Genomic DNA, 18,115 nt, shown 5'->3' on the forward strand with positions numbered 1-18,115 from the left:
GATGAGAAGCTCCATTATGGTCACAACTGGAGGACTATACTGTTTACCTACATTGCTGTCAGACTATTATGCTCTTCTGCTTTTTCTCAATTTACAATCTTAGAGCCATTGGTGGGAGCATCTCTTTTCAAGATGTTAGAAACTTCACTGCATGTAGTACCTTTAGTTATATCACTATCCAGAAGAATTGAAAACTTCACTAAGAATCTGACGTCTGTTTTAGAGATCAACAAGCCCAACAGGTTTTGGATTATAGTCTGATCAATGTTAAAATTTACAGTATGCATCTTAAAAGAGATACTTCCATTATTATTTTGCTCCAAAAAAGTACAGTTTATAATTTATAAAAAGAAATGGAGATAATGACAAAACCCACTTTACCCGCCTCAGGCTTAGTTTTTTGACCCTGGCTCTTCCGCTCAAATGAAAGAACCAGGTCTCTGAAATCTTGCACTCTTAACCCCAAGCAGCTCTCATCTCTTGAAGCCAAAAAACCCAAAGAGTTGTGGATTAAGTTCCCCTAAAACCAACCAGGCTTCTAGGGAAACATTTAGATTTTGTCCTCCTGTGACATCCAGCTAGGTGTCCCGTTGCTCCTCATTCAGTAAAAAAAGACGTCGCCTCAGTCGGTAAAAAGGCTCTTGAGTTTCTGGCAGAGAGATGGGATGAGGAGAAGAGAACCAGGCCACTTAAGAGGGCAATGGCATCCTCTTCTGATGTGGTGAGTCTGCTCCAAAAAGGAAAGAAGAAATGAGCATGGACCATCTTCCTTTTTCAAAACTAGTCAGCCCTTGGGTCTGCACCAATGTGCTAGTGGTTGCATGAGAAGAACAGGCAACATCTTCCATCTCCTAGTTCTTACTGAAACCGGTGGGATTCTGTGACTGCCACCGCCATAAGTCCTCACCTGAAAACAAGAGGAAGAGGAAGGGGAGTAGAGAGAGGAACCGTGAGGGCCCAGCAGCTTGCCTTTAGGTAGGTATCAAAACGTACCGGGAAGGGTAGATGGCCATTTTGTTCTCCAGCAGGAGGGGGGGAGCAAAATGTTCCTTGAAAGATGAGCAGCAAGCAGAAAGTTTCTACTCACACATTTTGTCCAGGCCAAAGATAGCTTTCCAAGCCAGCTCCTGCTCAGCTAAACCAGGGTTTGCATAACAAGAGGCTACGTCCCCTTCTCGGCGTTCAACAATCTTGTAGTTTATCTAAAATAAATAAATAGCCTGCCTTTACATTTCTGGGAAATGAGTTGGATACAGTTGCTAAGATGCCAAGTGAGGGACTGCTTGAGGTTAGGTCCCAGGCTGATCATAAAACCTAGTAGAGCGGATGGTGGATTTCTGCTGAAAGCTCCAGAAAGTGGACAGCTTCACAATGGACAGCTTCTCCAGGTGTAAGTCTTGAGCATTTTTAAGTCTTGGCGTAGGAGACCGCCATATTGGCTGTCAGTCCCTGCATCTCATCTTCGTTTGTCAGCCTACCTGTCTCCCAGATGCCTTCTCCATGGCTTTGACCATCTGCAAGACCGAGTAGCCAACACCAGTCCCAAGGTTGTAAATCTGTAAGAATGCATTTTTTTTGCTCATATTATTCTATGCTCCTTTGTTAGAGGGGGAGGGGGAAGCAAAGGAGACCTTAAATACGTGATACACCAACTTATTTTCAGTGTGGATCTAGCAGGTGGATGCAGAGGGTGCATCTGATTTAATGCTATTAAGTTTGGTATCCTCCTGCGTTGTAAGATCATTCAGAAATGAAATAAAGAAAAATAATGACTACGAAGACACCCTTTGACCTAAGCAGGGCATTTTCCTTTTCAAAGGGTGGACACTTTTATAAAGAGCATCCTTACCTTGCATCCACAGTTCTCCTTGAGCTTCTGCAAGGCTGCAATATGGCCCTTTGCCAGATCAGTTACATGGATATAATCCCGAATGCCTGTCAGAGGACAATCTGTCAATGTTCTGTTCACCCAGCTGGTGCACATGTATTTCCACAACTTTAGGAGATGTGCATTCAAATACACACAATACAATATAACAGAAGACATTTTGCACATTAGGCCAGGGGTGGCATTAATAGTGTGTCTCTTTTCCAAGCCATTTAGGGATTCTGCTCAACCAGAACTGCTTGTCTATTTCTTGAGGCCTGGAAGGTCTAGTAAGTCTCAGTTCCCAGCAAAGAAAATCAGTATTTGAGACCCAGGAGGTGAATATACCTAGTTCCATTTTAATCCAGCCCATGTACATTTCATTGTCCCTTTAACTAGTAGTTTACCATCAAGTAATTCTACCAGGAAAGTGTTTTACACTTTCCTAAAATGTTGCCATAAATGACACTCGCAACCATTCAACCCCCAAATAAATTTACTTTTATAAAGCACTTGAAATTTTGTGGGATTGTTAAATCTTCTGGTATTAAGTCCTGGAATGTCTCAGAAGGTGATAACGGAATCTTGAGTCTTGGGTTATTAAGATTATGTTTTTTAAAATATGTATATGAAGCAGAGACGCCTGACTTCCTAAGGGTGCTTAGCCCTGGTTTAAGATGGCAAGAAAGTAAGTACTGATTTCAGAAGAATTGGTGGGCAATAGATTCACATCTTCCTTGGGGGAAAAGTTTCAGATTGTAACTCGCTATGCTTCTTCTTTTTTCCATTGAGCTTCTCCACTCAGCCTTTTTTTTTTTTGAAGTGGGGTCTTCATTTTATAGTTTGGATGATACTGAGCCCCACGCACCTGTCCCATCCACTGTGTCATAATCATTCCCAAAGACGTTCAGATGCTCTCTGCGCCCCACAGCTACCTGGAAAAGGCAGAAGATGGGTGGGAAAATGAAAAAGTAAACTCAGAAAATCTTAGTGCAGCTGATGGGAGCAGCACAAACTCTTTTAAGATCTGTATACCTGGGCAACGTAAGGCATCAGATTGTTTGGGATGCCCTGGGGGTCTTCTCCAATTTTTCCGGACTTGTGAGCTCCAATAGGGTTAAAATATCGCAAGAGAACAGCGTTCCAGTCCTAGGATGAAAAAAAGAACAATCCTAGGATGAAAAAATCTGGTGGGACAGAGCAGACTAAAAGGAAATTAAGGTGCGCTGTTGATCTCTTACTGGTTCCGCCTTGCACAAATCTTGAATAATCTCTTCAATGAAATACTTGGATTTGCCATAGGGGTTGGTGCAGCTGCCGACCGGGTGCTTCTCATCAAGAGGGAGGTAAACAGGGTCGCCATAGACTGTGGCTGAACTGCTGAACACAATGTTCCTGACTCCGTGGGCTTTCATGGTCTAAGAGGCAAAAGAAAAGGACAGATGAGCTAGATTCTGAATCGGGTCAGGGGCAGCAGATAAATCTGACAACAGGGACAATATTCCTTGCCCTTGCTGTATCCAGGCCAGCATGACTGGATGAAGACTGGTGAAACTGATGTTCCCATCCCAGTGCTTAATGAGAGGATACTCTGTGCTATGGTTTTTGGGTATGGGGTCTTGTGTTAGCATCCAAGATGGCCTTAAAAGGGCATAAACTAGTTGATCCCCAACTGGACAGCTTCTAGATGTCTTGGAAGCCATCTCCCACGTTCTTCAGCCATGTACTACTTGGCTACAGAAGCTGAAGTCCAACAAATTTGGAGAATTTGGGAAGGCTCTGCTAAACACTTGCAAGATGCTGCCGTATAGCGCACTGACAGTTTCAGGATTTCCAAGAGATTCTGGCCTATCAACATTTGAGCCCTAGATGTTCTGATCTGCAGATTGGTAAAAATGGCCACCCAAACCCTAGTATAAATTCTGATTTATTTATTTTGCTCTTCTCAGATACGTTTGCTGGTGGCTGAGTGGGAGCCCCTTCCTCACAACCATCTTCTATTGACTCTCTATAGCTAAACCTTCATTATAATCTTGCATAACGGAAACTCACCTCTAACAACCGGATGGTCCCTGTCAGATTCACCTTGTAATATTCCAGTGGCATCTGGACTGATTCTCCAACGGCCTTAAGACCCGCAAAATGTATCACTGCAGAAAAGTGATGCTGGAAATGGAAGGAGGACCAAAATGATGTCACTGTTACTCGGATCAAAATTCACCTTCATTGTGGGTTTCTTTTTTCTCATTAATGGATATTTAACTTTTAAGCCCACTTTTCCATTAAATTACTTTAGGGTGGTCTAAACTGAGAAGGCAAACATATGAAGCCTGGATCAGAATGATTATTGAATACGTGGCCTATATGGTGACTACATTCCATCTCCAAAGAATCACCAAAACAACCCCACAACATTATCTGAGGCTACTGTTTTTCAAGAGTTTGGAAGTATTTGTGTCTCATTGGTTTTTCCTCTCCCATGCCCATCTTTAAAAGTCTCACAAAGGAAAAAAGAAACTCGAGAAGGAAGAAAACATTCTACAAATGAGAAGCATTCATTTTCCTGCTGAATTTCAGAAGTACAATTTTGAACTCCAGGGCCACCAACATTATGCCTACGAGTCTGTGTGACCCACAGACCGCCCATTCCATTCTGATGGCTGCTCACAGAGCACAAAAATACACTGGAGTCTTTGCCCCTTTGTCTTTGCCCGTTTTTTTGGAAAAAGGCCAATTCAGATGACTCAATTGAATTGACGATGCAAAAATCACTTATAAAATCCTTCATATAGTTACAAGCCAAAGCTTTAACCTCCATGTCCTCAGAGCAGAGATATCCCAACAAGAATGGACTGAGTTACTTAAGAGTTTTTTCCTGCAGTTTTTCAGCACAACCGGGTACACTAGAAGTCAATGTAGTCATGATAAAATTGATGCACCATCAAACTATGGAGAATTTGCAGAATTTCCTTGGGCAGTACCAAATCTCTCCCAAGATCAAGACCCTTCAAACTTGGCAGCTTTAAGACTTGTGGACTTCAACTCCCAGAATTCCTGAGCTAACATGACTGGAGGAAGGGGGATTCTGGGAGTTGAAGTCCACAAGTCTTAAAGCTGCCAAGTTTGAAGGAACCCTGCCCAAGATTGATGGGGTGAGGAACCAAAAAGGGAGGGAGGCAACCAGATAGGAAAAGGCAGATGAGCCTTCTCCTTAGGCAAAGTTAGTGATGCTGCCCAGCAGGCAAAAACTCAGCTTACTTGCAGAAGCTGAGCCAGTTTCATAATTGGTACAATGAAAAGGGAAAGGGAAACCATCAGATTAGAGATGTCTTACCTTTTTGAAGAGCTCCTGAAGGGCGCTCTCATCAAGAACATCCAGTTCTTGGAATGGGATCTCCTTTCCCACAATCTCCATCACACGCTGAATACTCTCTGGCACCCTATTTTCTCCTGCAGAGTGAATTAGTGTTTTTGACGCGATGCCGGATGGACTCGGCCTCATGCCAGTCTGTTGCTGCCCTCTTTAGGGAGAAGAGGGTAAGAAAGCCTCCCCTCCCCAAGCCCTTAGTCTGGATGCTCCTTTGGACCTTAGGGCTGTTGATCTCCATCATTCCTGCTTCCCATCACATAAACCAAACATCTCCTCCCCCCTTGGGAACAGCCAGATATGCTTTGCCTCTCGTCCATTTACTCAGAAATGCTTTGGTACTGTCAAGGCCTTTAAGAAAAGCAAACTCAAGAAACAATCCTCTGTATTTCTGAAGGATCTTTCTTTCTTTCTTTCTTTCTTTCTTTCTTTCTTTCTTTCTTTCTTTATTTATTTATTTATTTGATTTGATTTGATTTGCCAATTGTTTACAAGATAATAAGTATAAGAGTATACATAGTTGTGAATACATGAAATGGGTACATATATGAAAAATAAAAGAATAGGAGAAACAATAGGACAGGGACGGTAGGCACGTTGGTGCGCTTATGCACGCCCCCTACAGACCTCTTAGGAAAGGGGTGAGGTCAATAGTAGACAGTCTAAGGTTAAAGTTTTTGGGGTTTGGGGAAGAAACTACAGAGTCGGGTAGAGTATTCCAGACATTGACCACTCTATTGCTGAAGTCGTATTTCCTGCAATCAAGTTTGGTGCGGTTTACTTTGAGTTTGTATCTATTGTGCGCTCTTGTGTTGTTATGGTTGAAGCTGAAGTATTCACTGACAGGTAGCAGTGCTTATTTGTAAGAGAACCTTGAAAGCCCACTACAGCAATCGTCCAGCTCAACTTATAACTAGCATAACCAAGGTGGAGTCTCTTTGCATTCACTTTCCTCCCCCTGAACTTGACTTTTGCAATGGTCCTCTATCTTCCCGTAATATCTTTCACTTTTCCCAGGACTGTTAGTCATTCCATCATAAATACTCCCTCCACTTTCATCCCAGTGGCTATCTGAGTAGGAAATGAGAGCAGGACTAGAACCTGGGCCTTTCTGACAGTATTTTAAGAGGTCAGTAAAGGATATTAAGGTGAGGGTTTGGCTGATGTTTCAGTGCCACCCTGAGGCGAAAGTGAAATAGCGCTTTGCCTATGAGAATCAGTGGGGAAGGCAACACTTGGCTCCTCACTCCAACTAAGCCACTTTTATTTAGCTTAGTTGATAGACCCAGCCATAATTTGCAAGATGGATGCAACACACACTGGGGTTTATTTGATTCTGGTTTAGTGTGTGTTATAAAACCACTTGTTTATAAAACCATGGTTTATGACTAACTTATTATCTGTAAAGTAACCCATGATGATAAACATGGCTTAGAATAAGGCCTGAATTGAGTCACTGGTTCAAGCAAGCAGTTGTTTGAACAGCCTGCCTACAAAACCAGGCATTTCACCATCAATTTAAGGTGTTCTGCTAAATCTGGGCCCCCCAAACTTGGTAACTTTAAGACTTGTGGACTTCAACTCCCAGAATTCCTCAGCCAGCATAGTCTTAAAGTTACCAAGTCTGGAGACCTCTGTGCTAAGTGGAAAACAACAGCCTTGGATGCAAATTTTGCTATCAATCAGCTCCTTACCTCGGATGGCATTGTGGAAGTTATCGATAACTACCGGGGTATAGCCAGCCTCAACCAGTTCCAGAACACAGTGGCTCCCTATATAGCCAGCTCCACCTGTCACAAGGATCTTTTCCGACATGGTCTTCTGGAGAGAAACAGAAAAGTCTTTGGATGAAGAGAAGAACTGTTTTTTTTCTGGGAAGAACAAGTGTATTATGAAAAACTGGGGCCAGGGTGGGCAATTCATTTCCCCAAGAGACCACATGAGAAACTAGGACTGTTATGGAGACCTGAGCCAATAGGACTATGAAGGTACATAGGCAAGCATGCATGCAATATATATAAATTGAAGAAGAAAAAATAACAGCTTCAAAATAAAAGCAACCCATGCAGGCCGGATAAGGACAGCCAAAGGGCTAAATGTGGCCCAGGGCCCATAAAATGCCCAGGTCTGATTTAGGCCAACCTAGAACACTCCAGATGTTTTGGGAACGCAGAATGAGCATTCCAAATCTCTAGATTGGTTTTCTGGGGTGTGTGGTTTCAACAAGTCCGGAGGGCACTAAAATGGGTAGAAGCAACAATGCCTGTTTCCAGCATATATTTTCTTGGTCAGATTCGGTGCCAATAGAAACCTTCCTGAGAGAAGTCACTCAAAACTAAAAGGCTAAGCATTCTGTCAGAATTCACAAATGTTGATCCTAGGCTAAAGGCAGGTAAAAATCTGGACCAAGGCAGTCTGGAAAATGGGGGTGGTGCCTGGAGACAGTTTAGTAGTGAGCAAGGTGGGTTTACATGGAAGCAAAAGGATTGGGCAGCCTGAGTAGCAGGAATACCAAAGAGATAGCAAGGGCCATAGCTCTGCAGAAGTGAGAATTACATGTTTACTAAGCTCTGAACAGTCTCTGTCAAATATACACTGCTCAAAAATAAAATAAAGGGAACACTTAAACAACACAATATAACTCCAAGTCAATCACACTTCTGTGAAATCAAACTGTCCACTTAGGTAGCAACACTGATTGACAATCAATTTCACATGCTGTTGTGCAAATGGAATAGACAACAGGTGGAAAGCAGAGGCAGTTAGCAAGACATCCCCAATAAAGGAGTGGTTCTGCAGGTGGTGACCACAGACCACTTCTCAGTTCCTATGCTTTCTGGCTGATGGTTTGGTCACTTTTGAATGCTGGCGGTGCTTTCACTCTAGTGGTAGCATGAGACGGAGTCTACAACCCACATAAGTGGCTCAGGTAGGGCAGCTCATCCAGAATGGCACATCAATGCGAGCTGTGGCAAGGTTTGCTGTGTCTGTCAGTGTAGTGTCCAGAGCACGGAGGCGCTACCAGGAGACAGGCCAGTACATCAGGAGACGTGGAGGAGGCTGTAGGAGGGCAACAACCCAGCATCAGGACCGCTACCTCCGCCTTTGTGCAAGGAGGGACAGGAGGAGCACTGCCAGAGCCCTGCAAAATGACCTCCAGCAGGCCACAAATGTGCATGTGGCTGCTCAAATGGTCAGAAACAAGACTCCATGAGGGTGGTATGAGGGCCCGACGTCCACAGGTGGAGGTTGTGCTTACAGCCCAACACCGTGCAGGACGTTTGGCATTTGCCAGAGAACACCAAGATTGGCAAATTCGCCACTGGCGCCCTGTGCTCTTCACAAATGAAAGCAGGTTCACACTGAGCACATGTGACAGACATGACAGGGTCAGGAGACACCATGGAGAACGTTCTGCTGCCTGCAACATCCTCCAGCATGACCGGTTTGGCAGTGGGTCAGTAATGGTGTGGGGTGGCATTTCTTTAGGGGTCTGCACAGCCCTCCATGTGCTCGCCAGAGGTAGCCTGACTGCCATTAGGTACCGAGATGAGATCCTCAGACCCCTTGTGAGACCATATGCTGGTGCGGTTGGCTCTAGGTCCCGCCTAATACAAGACAATGCTAGACCTCATGTGGCTGGAGTGTGTCAGCAGTTCCTGCAAGATGAAGGCATTGATGCTATGGACTGGCCTGCCCGTTCCCCAGACCTGAATCCAATTGAGCACATCTGGGACATCATGTCTCGCTCCATCCACCAACGCCACATTGCACCACAGACTGTCCAGGAGTTGGGGGATGCTTTAGTCCAGGTGTGGGAGGAAATCCCTCAGGAGACCATCCGCCACCTCATCAGGAGCATGCGCAGGCATTGTAGAGAGGTCATACAGGCACATGGAGGCTACACACACACTACTGAGCCTCATTTTGACTTGTTTTAAGGACATTACATCAAAGTTGGATCAGCCTGTAGTGTTTTTTTCCACTTTAATTTTGAGTGTAACTCCAAATCCAGACCTCCACAGGTTGCTAAATTTGATTTCCATTGATAATTTTTGTGTGATTGTTGTCAGCACATTCAACTATGTAATGAACAACGTATTTAATAAGAATATTTCATTCATTCAGATCTAGGATGTCTTATTTTTGTGTTCCCTTTATTTTTTTGAGCAGTGTATTTTCTTCCACCTTGCAAAGCTGTTGTGAAACTACCAAATCAAATTTGAAGCATTTTGCATCAGTCTTGACAAATTGATATTCCTGAAAGCTTTTAACAGCAGAGGAAGCCCCTTTTATATACCCTCCATTCCCACATTTCTTCCTCAAAAAGAAATGACACCTCTATATCTTCTAAGAGTCATGGTGGCCCAGTGGTTAGAATGCAGTATTGCAGGCTAACTCACTGCTCACTCTAGTAGTTCGATCCTGACTGGCTCAAGGCTGAGTCAGCCTTACATCCTTCCAAGGTCGGTAAAAACAGAGACCCACATAGTTGGGGGCAAGATGCTGACTCAGTAAACCACTTAGAGAGGGCTGTAAAACAGTATGAAGCAGTATACAAAATTAAGGGCTATTGCTATAATCATTTTTACCCTCAAAGTTTGCAGAATCAATATTGATCTTGGTTGGAAAAAGAACGAAAAATGTGGTTTATGCAAGTAATATAAGCTGCCCAAGAATAAGCTTTCTATAATAGAATCCTTCCCTCTTTGTCATCAATCCGACTTAATAAGTATTTCCTTTCCCCAGATTTGTGCTGGAGTTCCTGGCAAAAAGTAAGCCAACCACTGAGCATGAATTAAATTCCCCACCCTGTCTAATTAATGTCAGTCTCCATAAAAGTCCTGCTTGCCAGATGTTCATAAGCCTTTATAGAGCTCATCTAACAAACTGGTATTGTTTGCATTTGCACAATTCAACATAAGCAGTTACAGATCTACTGGCTACATTTGTACAACATGCTTAATCTTGGTTAGCCTTTTTTTTTTTTTTTTGAGTTCAGAACCCACTGTGAGCCTAGCCCATTTGATTACAGACCCAGAAAATGGGTTAATTCAGTAACCAAGATATGTTTTGTTATGAGACTGTGATAAATAAGAAAAAAGGAATAGAAACAGACAACTCTTCCACCCACCTATCACCTTCCCATTTTTTCCATTTGTTGTCCTTATTGCCAGGGAAGGAAATCGCCACAGCACATGATTCAGACACCAGATCATTTAAGTGTTCTGGGATAGATATTTCCTGACAGTTAGAACAATTAATCAGCAGAATCATTTGCCTCCAGAGGTTGTGAATGCTCCAACACTGGAAGCTTTAAAGAAGAGACTGGACAACCATTTGTCTGAATAGGGCAGGAGTCCCCCAACCTCCAGGCTGTGGCATGCCAGAAACTGGGCTGCACGAACAAGCGAAGCCCCATCAGTGGGATGCAGGCAGCACACAAAACCACGCCTCCTCCAGTCCACGGAAAAACCTCTCTCCGTGGAGCCAGTCCCTGGTACCCAAAAGGTTGGGGACCGCAGCAGGTTGGACTACAAGACCTTCCACGACCCTTCCAACTCTCTTAGCCTGTAAAAATATTTTCAAGAGAAACCAGAGAGATCTAATCCTTCTGTAAACACCAGTGTCCTTTCTGTTGTCATATTTTTTTAAAGTTTTAATTTCCTGGTCTGGCTTCCGATCTTTCACACTGACCTCCCTCCCTCCCTAGCAGATTAGCAGGCGGAGAGTTGCTTGTGTTCCAGAATTTAGACTGAGAACTCAAATCCAGCTTATCTAAGTATCTCTGGGGGAGCAGGAGAAAGCTGACGCGTTGTCAAAATCACACTTAACCTAGGAATGTTGTAGTTCTTCCCCTAAAACCATGTCTTTGCCAGCTTCTCCTCCCTTCCATGCTCAATCATGGACAGAGCCACTCTCTTTACACAGAAAAGCTTCTGTCTTTCTGTTCCAGGAGCCTATTGCTATTTATTTTCCAGTCCCTGAAAATATAATATTTTGTGAAAACAGACGCACTTCAGTCTGAAAATGACGAGGTTGAGGTTTCGACAGGAAGAGAAGAACTGGACTCAGAAGAGCTGCCGAGAAGCGGGAGTGGAGGGCCACCTGGACAGAACTGCCCACCCCAAAGGGCAGTGAAGAGAGAGAGTCTGTGTGCCCAGAGCCACAAGGAAGACATTCATCTTGAAACACACACACACCGTTTGAATGCCGGTCAAAGTTTTAGGCTTGATCCTGGATTCAGACTCAGACTCAACTTCAACTATCGGAAACACCCAGTATATCTCAGCAGCCAGAGGTGGCTGATTCATTTCCCCTAACATCTTAGTTTGCCGATCTATAAAATATACTTGTTTGTGGGATCCAGCCTCAGCTCCTCATTCTTGCTTTCAAGAGTCTCCCGTAGCTTTCCCGCTCCTTATTTCTTAACTCTCAATTTCTCATTAATACTCTCCCTCTGACTTTTGCCCCTTCAACTCTACTTAGCTGTCCAAAGGCCATTAACAAGAACTCAAACACAGCTTCAGATCGATCGTTCTTGCAGCAAAGAATGATCTGAAGCTGCGTCAAAGCTCCTCTCTTCCTCCGACTCAAAGGTTGGCACAATTTCCAGTACAAAAAACGGTACCAAGCACAACTGTTTCTCTGCATGTAGAACCAGATTGAGGCCTCATCCTTCCAGTGCTTCTTTCACTCACTTTTAACTACTCAGTCAGGTAGAGCAGTGGCCCCCAACCTTTTGGGCACTAGGAACTGGTTCCATGGAGAGAGGTTTTTCTGTGGATCGGAGGGGACGTGGTTTTGCGTGCTGCCTGCATCCCATGAATGGGGCTTCACTTATTTGCGTGGATCGGTTTCTGGCATGCCATGACCCACTGCCAGTTCATGGACCGGGTGTTGTTGACCCCCGAGGTAGACTGCAGGCTGAAAGGAATGGAGGGTAGAATACCATTTCCTTCTTCTAGAACAGAGGCCCCTAAACTTGGCAACTTTAAGACTTGTGGACTTCAACTCACAGAATTCTTCTCTGTGTTTGAATTCTGGGAGTTGAAGTCCACAAGTCTTAAAGTGGCCAAGTTTGGAGACCTCTGCTCTAGAACAGTGTTTCTCAGCCTTGGTCACTTTAAGACGTATGGACTTCAACTCCCAGAATTCCCTGGCCAGCATGCAGCACTTGAAGTCCAGGCATTTTAAAGTGGCCAAGGTTGAGGCCCACCGCCTTGGCCAAAACAGAAGCTCCGAGCACTATTTGCAGTTGCAGTGCTTTCCTTTTCTGCCTTTTCTCAAGAGGAACGAGCCATCTGTCTGGCTCTCACTTGCTCCTCCACCCATCAACACTCAGGCTGGGCCAAAATCATGCTGTCACTCCAATTTTGCTTGCTTTAGATCTGCTGCCTCTGCTGAAGGGCAAATAAACCTGTCTTCCAGGAGAAAGCTGAGAGTGTGAATCCTTGGAAACGGCTGCGTCTTCCTTGTCCTCATTCTTAAAAATATTTTAATTCCCTGGTTTGTTTTCTGTCACCCTTTCACACTGGTCTCCCTTGCAAATATTTAGCAAGTGGAACTAGCGGGGGTGGGGAATCTAATGTCCAATCTTTAGTACCAGCTTGTCAGGTATTTATGAAATGTGTTCGTTTAGAGCAGGGGTCCCCAAACTTGGCAACTTTAAGACTTGTGGACTTCAACTCCAAAGCTGGCTGAGGAATTCTGGGAGTTGAAGTCCACAAGTCTTAAAGTTGCCAAGTTTGGAGACCTCTGGATTAGAGCAAAAAATAAAAAAATAAATCCTGGCTATTTGGCTCCCATGCTGCTAGCAAGGTATAGAAGGGATTTTTTAAAAAAAAGGATCTGCAGCAGTTCACTTTCTTCCTTCATCGCCAACCTTTTACTTGGCTAAAAGCCAACCTGGTTCAGGATGTAGTGATTATTCACTATTTACTCAGAGATATTAAAAACCAGGAAGCTGAACACTTGGTATGACTGGTGCAATGGGGTGACAAAACGTTCATCCACTGGGAGAAGAGATCCGAGCTGGGTTGCGCTTCCCGCAGCCAGTTCCACGTGGGCAGAACAGGCCAACCCACAATCAAGCATGCAGTTGCAGAGCCAAGTTGGCAACACCTTGTCCACACCTGGGCCATTTGCCTGAATCAGGATACCTTAGCAAAGGGGCAGGATGACGTTGCTTCTTTGTTTTATCCATCAAAGCTGACACCTGCCCAACCGGAGCTGGTACAGAACAAATTCCTTAATACGCAAGGACACCTTATAATAGGATTGGCTCACCTGTAGTCCAACGTATCAGGTGAAGCAAGTTAGTCTATTTTTAAAGCAAGTTTTAAAGCAAGCTTGATAGTGAATCTGGCCGACAGTGGCTTGTTCACAAACCATAGTTAAAACAACTATCATTCAACGCAGGGATTCAGATTTTTTTTTTGAAACAAATTTGTAATATCCGTTTGAACATTGCTGAGAACTGTTCTCCAAAAAGTAGTAAGATAGGTCCAAAATGAAATTTGATTGCATTTCATTGATAGTGAAGTTAAATAGAGGACTTATTACTATTCCATCAATTTAAAAACATTTCTCCAGTTTGTCACTCTATAATGTAACAATCCTGGGGAATCCATGAGGGACTTTAGAGCCAAAGCAACCTTGACACCTCTGCTTAGGTAAATGCATGAACCCAAGTGCAAGAAATTAGCAACCAGGAATTGGTGATGGAGGATCAAGAAATCTTCCACTTGCCAAATTTTCCTTCCTTATGACTTTTAGCTTTGGGCATATTAACTACAATTGTCACTTTGCTGTGGCTCTTTTTAAACAATATGTGACAAATGTTTGCCCCTTTATCAGGTCAATCCACATGAATAAGTGTGCAAAACATACCATTTTATATCTAAAATAATTTCACACACACAAAAGTTTCTTGCTGAAAACAAGACCTTCCACATTTCACATGCAAGAGTTTGAGCAGGGACATTTTGCGCACTCTCGCAAGTCGGTAAAATTTCTATTGGACCCATAGGGGTGCATTGCTCGACTCAGCCCATTATGGGATTCACTTGGTTTTCACTTAACACAGGGTTGGGCAACTTCCCCACAACGAAGCTACAACTGTCTCCCACAAGTGGCTCGAGATTTGCAGGTGAAATTGCTAAACAGGGAGGGACATGTTAACTCGTAAAGCATTCCTGGCTGGCTATCGAGTTGCCATGGGCAGGAGGGGGGGAACTGGTGAAGCAGCATTATGGCCAGAGGCACATTCCATGCATACCTTTCTCAAGGCTGTATTCCAGAGGTGTGATCTCTACAGCCCTCAAAGGTGCTGGAGAATAAATCACATTGGAGAATATGATTTATGGCACACCCTGGGGGGAGGGGGGAAACAGGGTCATAGTTGAGCCATAAATTAAGTGAGGCAAAGCTGACTTCACTTGGGTACCTGCAGACATGTTGCTCCTAATAAATAACTGTATTTCTTTTGAAAACTGGCTCTAGGCTCATGGTTTAATTAGGGTATCTGTCAGAACCCTGACATGATGGGGTTTTTTTTTCTCTTCTGGCTCGTCTTTCAGGTTTTTAAGAGTGAGAATGGGACTGCCTCCCTACACCCTCAAATACATTTGCTGAGAAACTGGCTGATTTCTGGCTGCATCGTTTGGTTGGTGAAGGGGAGGAATTTAGGGAGGGAATTAATAGTGGAATTGGAGTAGTTTCCCTCCAGAGCCTCCCACTGCAATATTTATCCTTACTGCAACAAAAATAAATTGTACTAAACATTAGTCCTTCACTTTAATAAGGGGAGGATGGGATGCTGTGATCTCCCTATGTGCTACAGACTGCCTATTCCTGTTTTAACACATTAGGTGAACCTTACAAATTATGGTCCATTTAGATAACAATAATCATGTCAACCAAAAGCAATTTACAATACGTGAAGTTTGTTGGAATACATCATTTACTGGAAAAAATGGTATATACTAATATGCAACTGAAATTTAAGCAGCTGGAACTTTCTGCTAACTGTGTATTCTTCCCTCCCAGTCTATTTGTAAATGACAACTAATGGCAAGCAGATTCACTCAAAACATTGCAGGGCCATACTGCTTTTCAAATTAATTGCACCCAATCAAATATTGCTTTTTCCATTGTTTTCTTTTTATGCTTTATAGTGAGTTTTTTTCTCTCTCAGTAGACTGCTTTTATTGCAGACAGTTATACTGAATAAATTTTTATTACAGCCTTTGGCCAATCAACAGATTGTTATATTGTTCTTTTTTTTCTGTGCGGTGCTCTTCAGGAATGCAAGAGCTCTACTAAGAAAAGTAAACCACAATAAATCGTATCCTACTGCATCCCCTCAAACAGAGCAGAGTGCCAAATCAACCTGCTGAGCTCTCTTCATACTGAAATGGTCAAATGATTAATGTGGGCTATTCAAGACATTGCTCAAAAGACAATCAATTTCTTTACATTTTCTCCATGTAAAATAACAGCTTCCATTCAGCCCTTCCAAGAGAAAAACAAATCACTGTTGAGATTACTATCTGTCCTCTTTCTCCAGTACTGAATAGACTGTCTATGGAGATTCTCAGTCATCCAGGTCAAAGTTGTCCCAAAAGTGCTTCCCCCCCCCCAAAGGACAACTGGACTCTGTTTTCCTTGAAGATGTTTCGCTTCTCATCCAAGAAACTTCTTTAGTCCTCGTTCAAGAAGCTTCTTCAGTTCAGTACTGAAGAAAGTTCTTTGAGAAGTGAAACATCTCTAAGGAAAAACGAAGTCCAGTTGTCTTGAAAAAACCAACAAACCACCTTTGGGACATTGGATAGCCTGATTGCTCAGACTTGGAACAGATTTCAGGCAGGTAGTAGTAGACATGTACCACCTTGAATTCATAGAACTGCCAAAATGTCAATAGGAGGGTCAAAATGATAGAAGCATCTTTGCACCATAAGCTCTGCCCTGCCTGAGTGTCTGCTTGGACACTCCAAGTAGTGAGACGGGGTGGAGCTGTTGTTGTAGGTCCAATAGATATATCACCGACTTATAAGAATGTGCAGAATGTCCCATCTCAAACTGGCATTTGAAATGTGGAAAGTCCTGTTTTCAGCAAGAAACTTTTTGTATGTGCATGTGTGTGTGTGAAACTATTTCAGCTATGAAATGGCCCATGCCTGGGCTGGGAAATTAAAAAAATATATATACAGAAGGTGTCTATAATAGGGAAACTCTTAGGCATTATTGCCAAGACAAGCATACATTCTCATAATCCCCAGCGGTTGATCTCGATTTAAAAAAACAAAACAAAACTTTGCTTTTTAGGAGTTTGAACAAGCAAACTTTTGCACTTCCTCAAACTTCATATAGTTTCTGCCTGCCTACCAGGCTAAAGATGCTGCATTTTCCTTCTACCTTCTAGACTAGAGCAGTCTTTCTCCACCTTTTCAGATGAACGTGGGGAACGTCAACTCCCAGAATCCCCTAGCGTGAGTATGCTAGGCTACGGTACGCTGGGGAATTCTGGGAGTTGAAATCCACCCATGTTCAAGCTGCCAAGGCAGAGAACACTTGTTCTGGGGATACAAGGTGCAGGAAGTTTTCTCCAAAGCCAAAGAAATCCATCGTCAGCCCTTCCCCTTCTGGCTGAAATACCTGTCTCCCAGCCAAGGCGGGGTGGTGGATGCTGGGTGGGAGAGAGGGGACTCCTTGCTTCCCTGAAAAGAGCCAGGCAGATCTTCCCTGGAGCCGAAGAGCCGTTTAGACCAGGTCTCCAACCTTGGCCACTTTAAGCCTGGAGGACTTCAACTCCCAGAATTCCCCAGCCAGCAAAGCTGGCTGGGGAATTCTGGGAGTTGAAGTCCTCCAGGCTTAAAGTGGCCAAGGTTGGAGACCCCTGGTACTCTAGAAGGGCAACGGGGCAACCTTCTTGCCCGTTTTCCGACCCACCTTTGCCAGCCAAGGCGGAAACCCGCATGGCCTCCCCGCACCCCTGCCACCGTCTCCCTTCTTAGCCGGGCGGCAGGATTCCTGCGGGCAACCCCACCGCACTGCATTGCACCCCAACCGGGGGCGCCATTCACACGTGCAGCCGCACTCTCGCTGCCCCGCCACTCAGCCCGCATCCTCCTCCTCCTCCTCACCTGCATCTCCCGCTGAGTCCTCCGAAGCAGCGAGGTCGCCGCCCCTTTATGGGCTTCTCCCGGACCCCGCTCCCTCCTCTCCCCTTTAGGCCACGCCCCCGCGGGTTGCGCGCCTGCGCGCCGCTGCCTCCCCATGGAAACGTGTCCCTTTTTCTTTTTTTGGTCCCGCCTTGTTCCCACCCCCTCCTTGGTACGGAACGTGGCGAGGGCCAAAAAGGTGCCCCATTTGCCACGCATCCTTTGATTGCAGCTACCGGGAGTTCCGGAAAGTGCTGTGGTGTCTTTGTATCCTGTTTTAGGAAGAGGGTTTTTTTCCCCCCCCACAACCGGAGGTTGCAAATGGGGATTCTCAGCCCGGAAGAAAACAGCAAAGTTCTGAGTTGCTGTATGTGGTTTTATAGTTCAAGGCAACAGTGGTGCATGCCTGGGATGCACTACCTGCATCTGTGGTTTCTTCCCCAAACCCCCAAAACTTTAGCCTTAGAGCAGAGGTCTTCCAACTTGACCGCTTTAAGACTTGTGGACTTCAACTCCCAGAATTCTTCCTCCAGTCATGTTAGCTCACGAATTCTGGGAGTTGAAGTCCACAAGTCTTAAACTTGCCCAAGTTTGAAGACCCTTGCCTTACTGTCTACTGTTGACCTCACCCCATTCCTAAGAGGTCTGTAAGGAGCATGCATAAGCATAGGCCTACTGTCCCTGTCCAAACATTCCCTTTTATTCGTACCCATTTCA

General features: G+C 44.4%; 1 protein-coding gene across 4 annotated transcripts; it reads right to left on the minus strand.

Annotated features, from left to right (window-relative positions):
- Nucleotides 1-243: 243 nt before the first annotated feature.
- On the minus strand, nucleotides 244-17,425 carry GALE (UDP-galactose-4-epimerase). 4 transcript variants are annotated; one of them, XM_026680648.2, is made up of 11 exons: nucleotides 17,381-17,425; nucleotides 6,929-7,055; nucleotides 5,202-5,317; nucleotides 3,920-4,033; nucleotides 3,109-3,285; nucleotides 2,903-3,016; nucleotides 2,736-2,802; nucleotides 1,850-1,935; nucleotides 1,479-1,556; nucleotides 1,088-1,202; nucleotides 244-907 (listed from the first exon to the last, which is right to left on the minus strand). In XM_026680648.2, the coding sequence occupies exons 1-11, from the start codon at nucleotides 17,384-17,386 to the stop codon at nucleotides 852-854; spliced, it is 1,056 nt and encodes a 351-aa protein (XP_026536433.2). In that variant the 5' UTR covers nucleotides 17,387-17,425; the 3' UTR covers nucleotides 244-851. The 4 variants fall into 4 exon arrangements, with proteins under 4 accessions (XP_026536433.2, XP_087826697.1, XP_087826698.1 ...); XM_087970571.1 differs by having other exon boundaries at nucleotides 6,929-7,105; nucleotides 17,381-17,399; XM_087970572.1 differs by lacking the exon at nucleotides 17,381-17,425 and adding an exon at nucleotides 14,515-14,611.
- Between the last annotated feature and the right edge of the window lie 690 nt (nucleotides 17,426-18,115).

The sequence above is a fragment of the Notechis scutatus genome, chromosome 8 (assembly GCF_049901735.1).
Source record: "Notechis scutatus isolate UNSWTSFEM ecotype Mainland chromosome 8, rNotScu1.2, whole genome shotgun sequence".
Lineage (NCBI taxonomy): Eukaryota > Metazoa > Chordata > Lepidosauria > Squamata > Elapidae > Notechis > Notechis scutatus.

Excerpts from the sequence above, each read along its gene's own strand:
- GALE (XM_087970570.1), bottom strand. The coding sequence starts at position 7,175 with ATGTGGTCTCTTGGGGAAATGAATTGCCCACCCTGGCCCCAGTTTTTC. Across the intron at positions 1,936-2,735 it reads TGACACAGTGGATGGGACAG|GCATTCGGGATTATATCCAT; the intron begins GTGCGTGGGGCT and ends GTCCTCTGACAG. Across the intron at positions 908-1,087 it reads CTTTGGCCTGGACAAAATGT|GTGAGGACTTATGGCGGTGG; the intron begins GTGAGTAGAAAC and ends TCTTGTTTTCAG.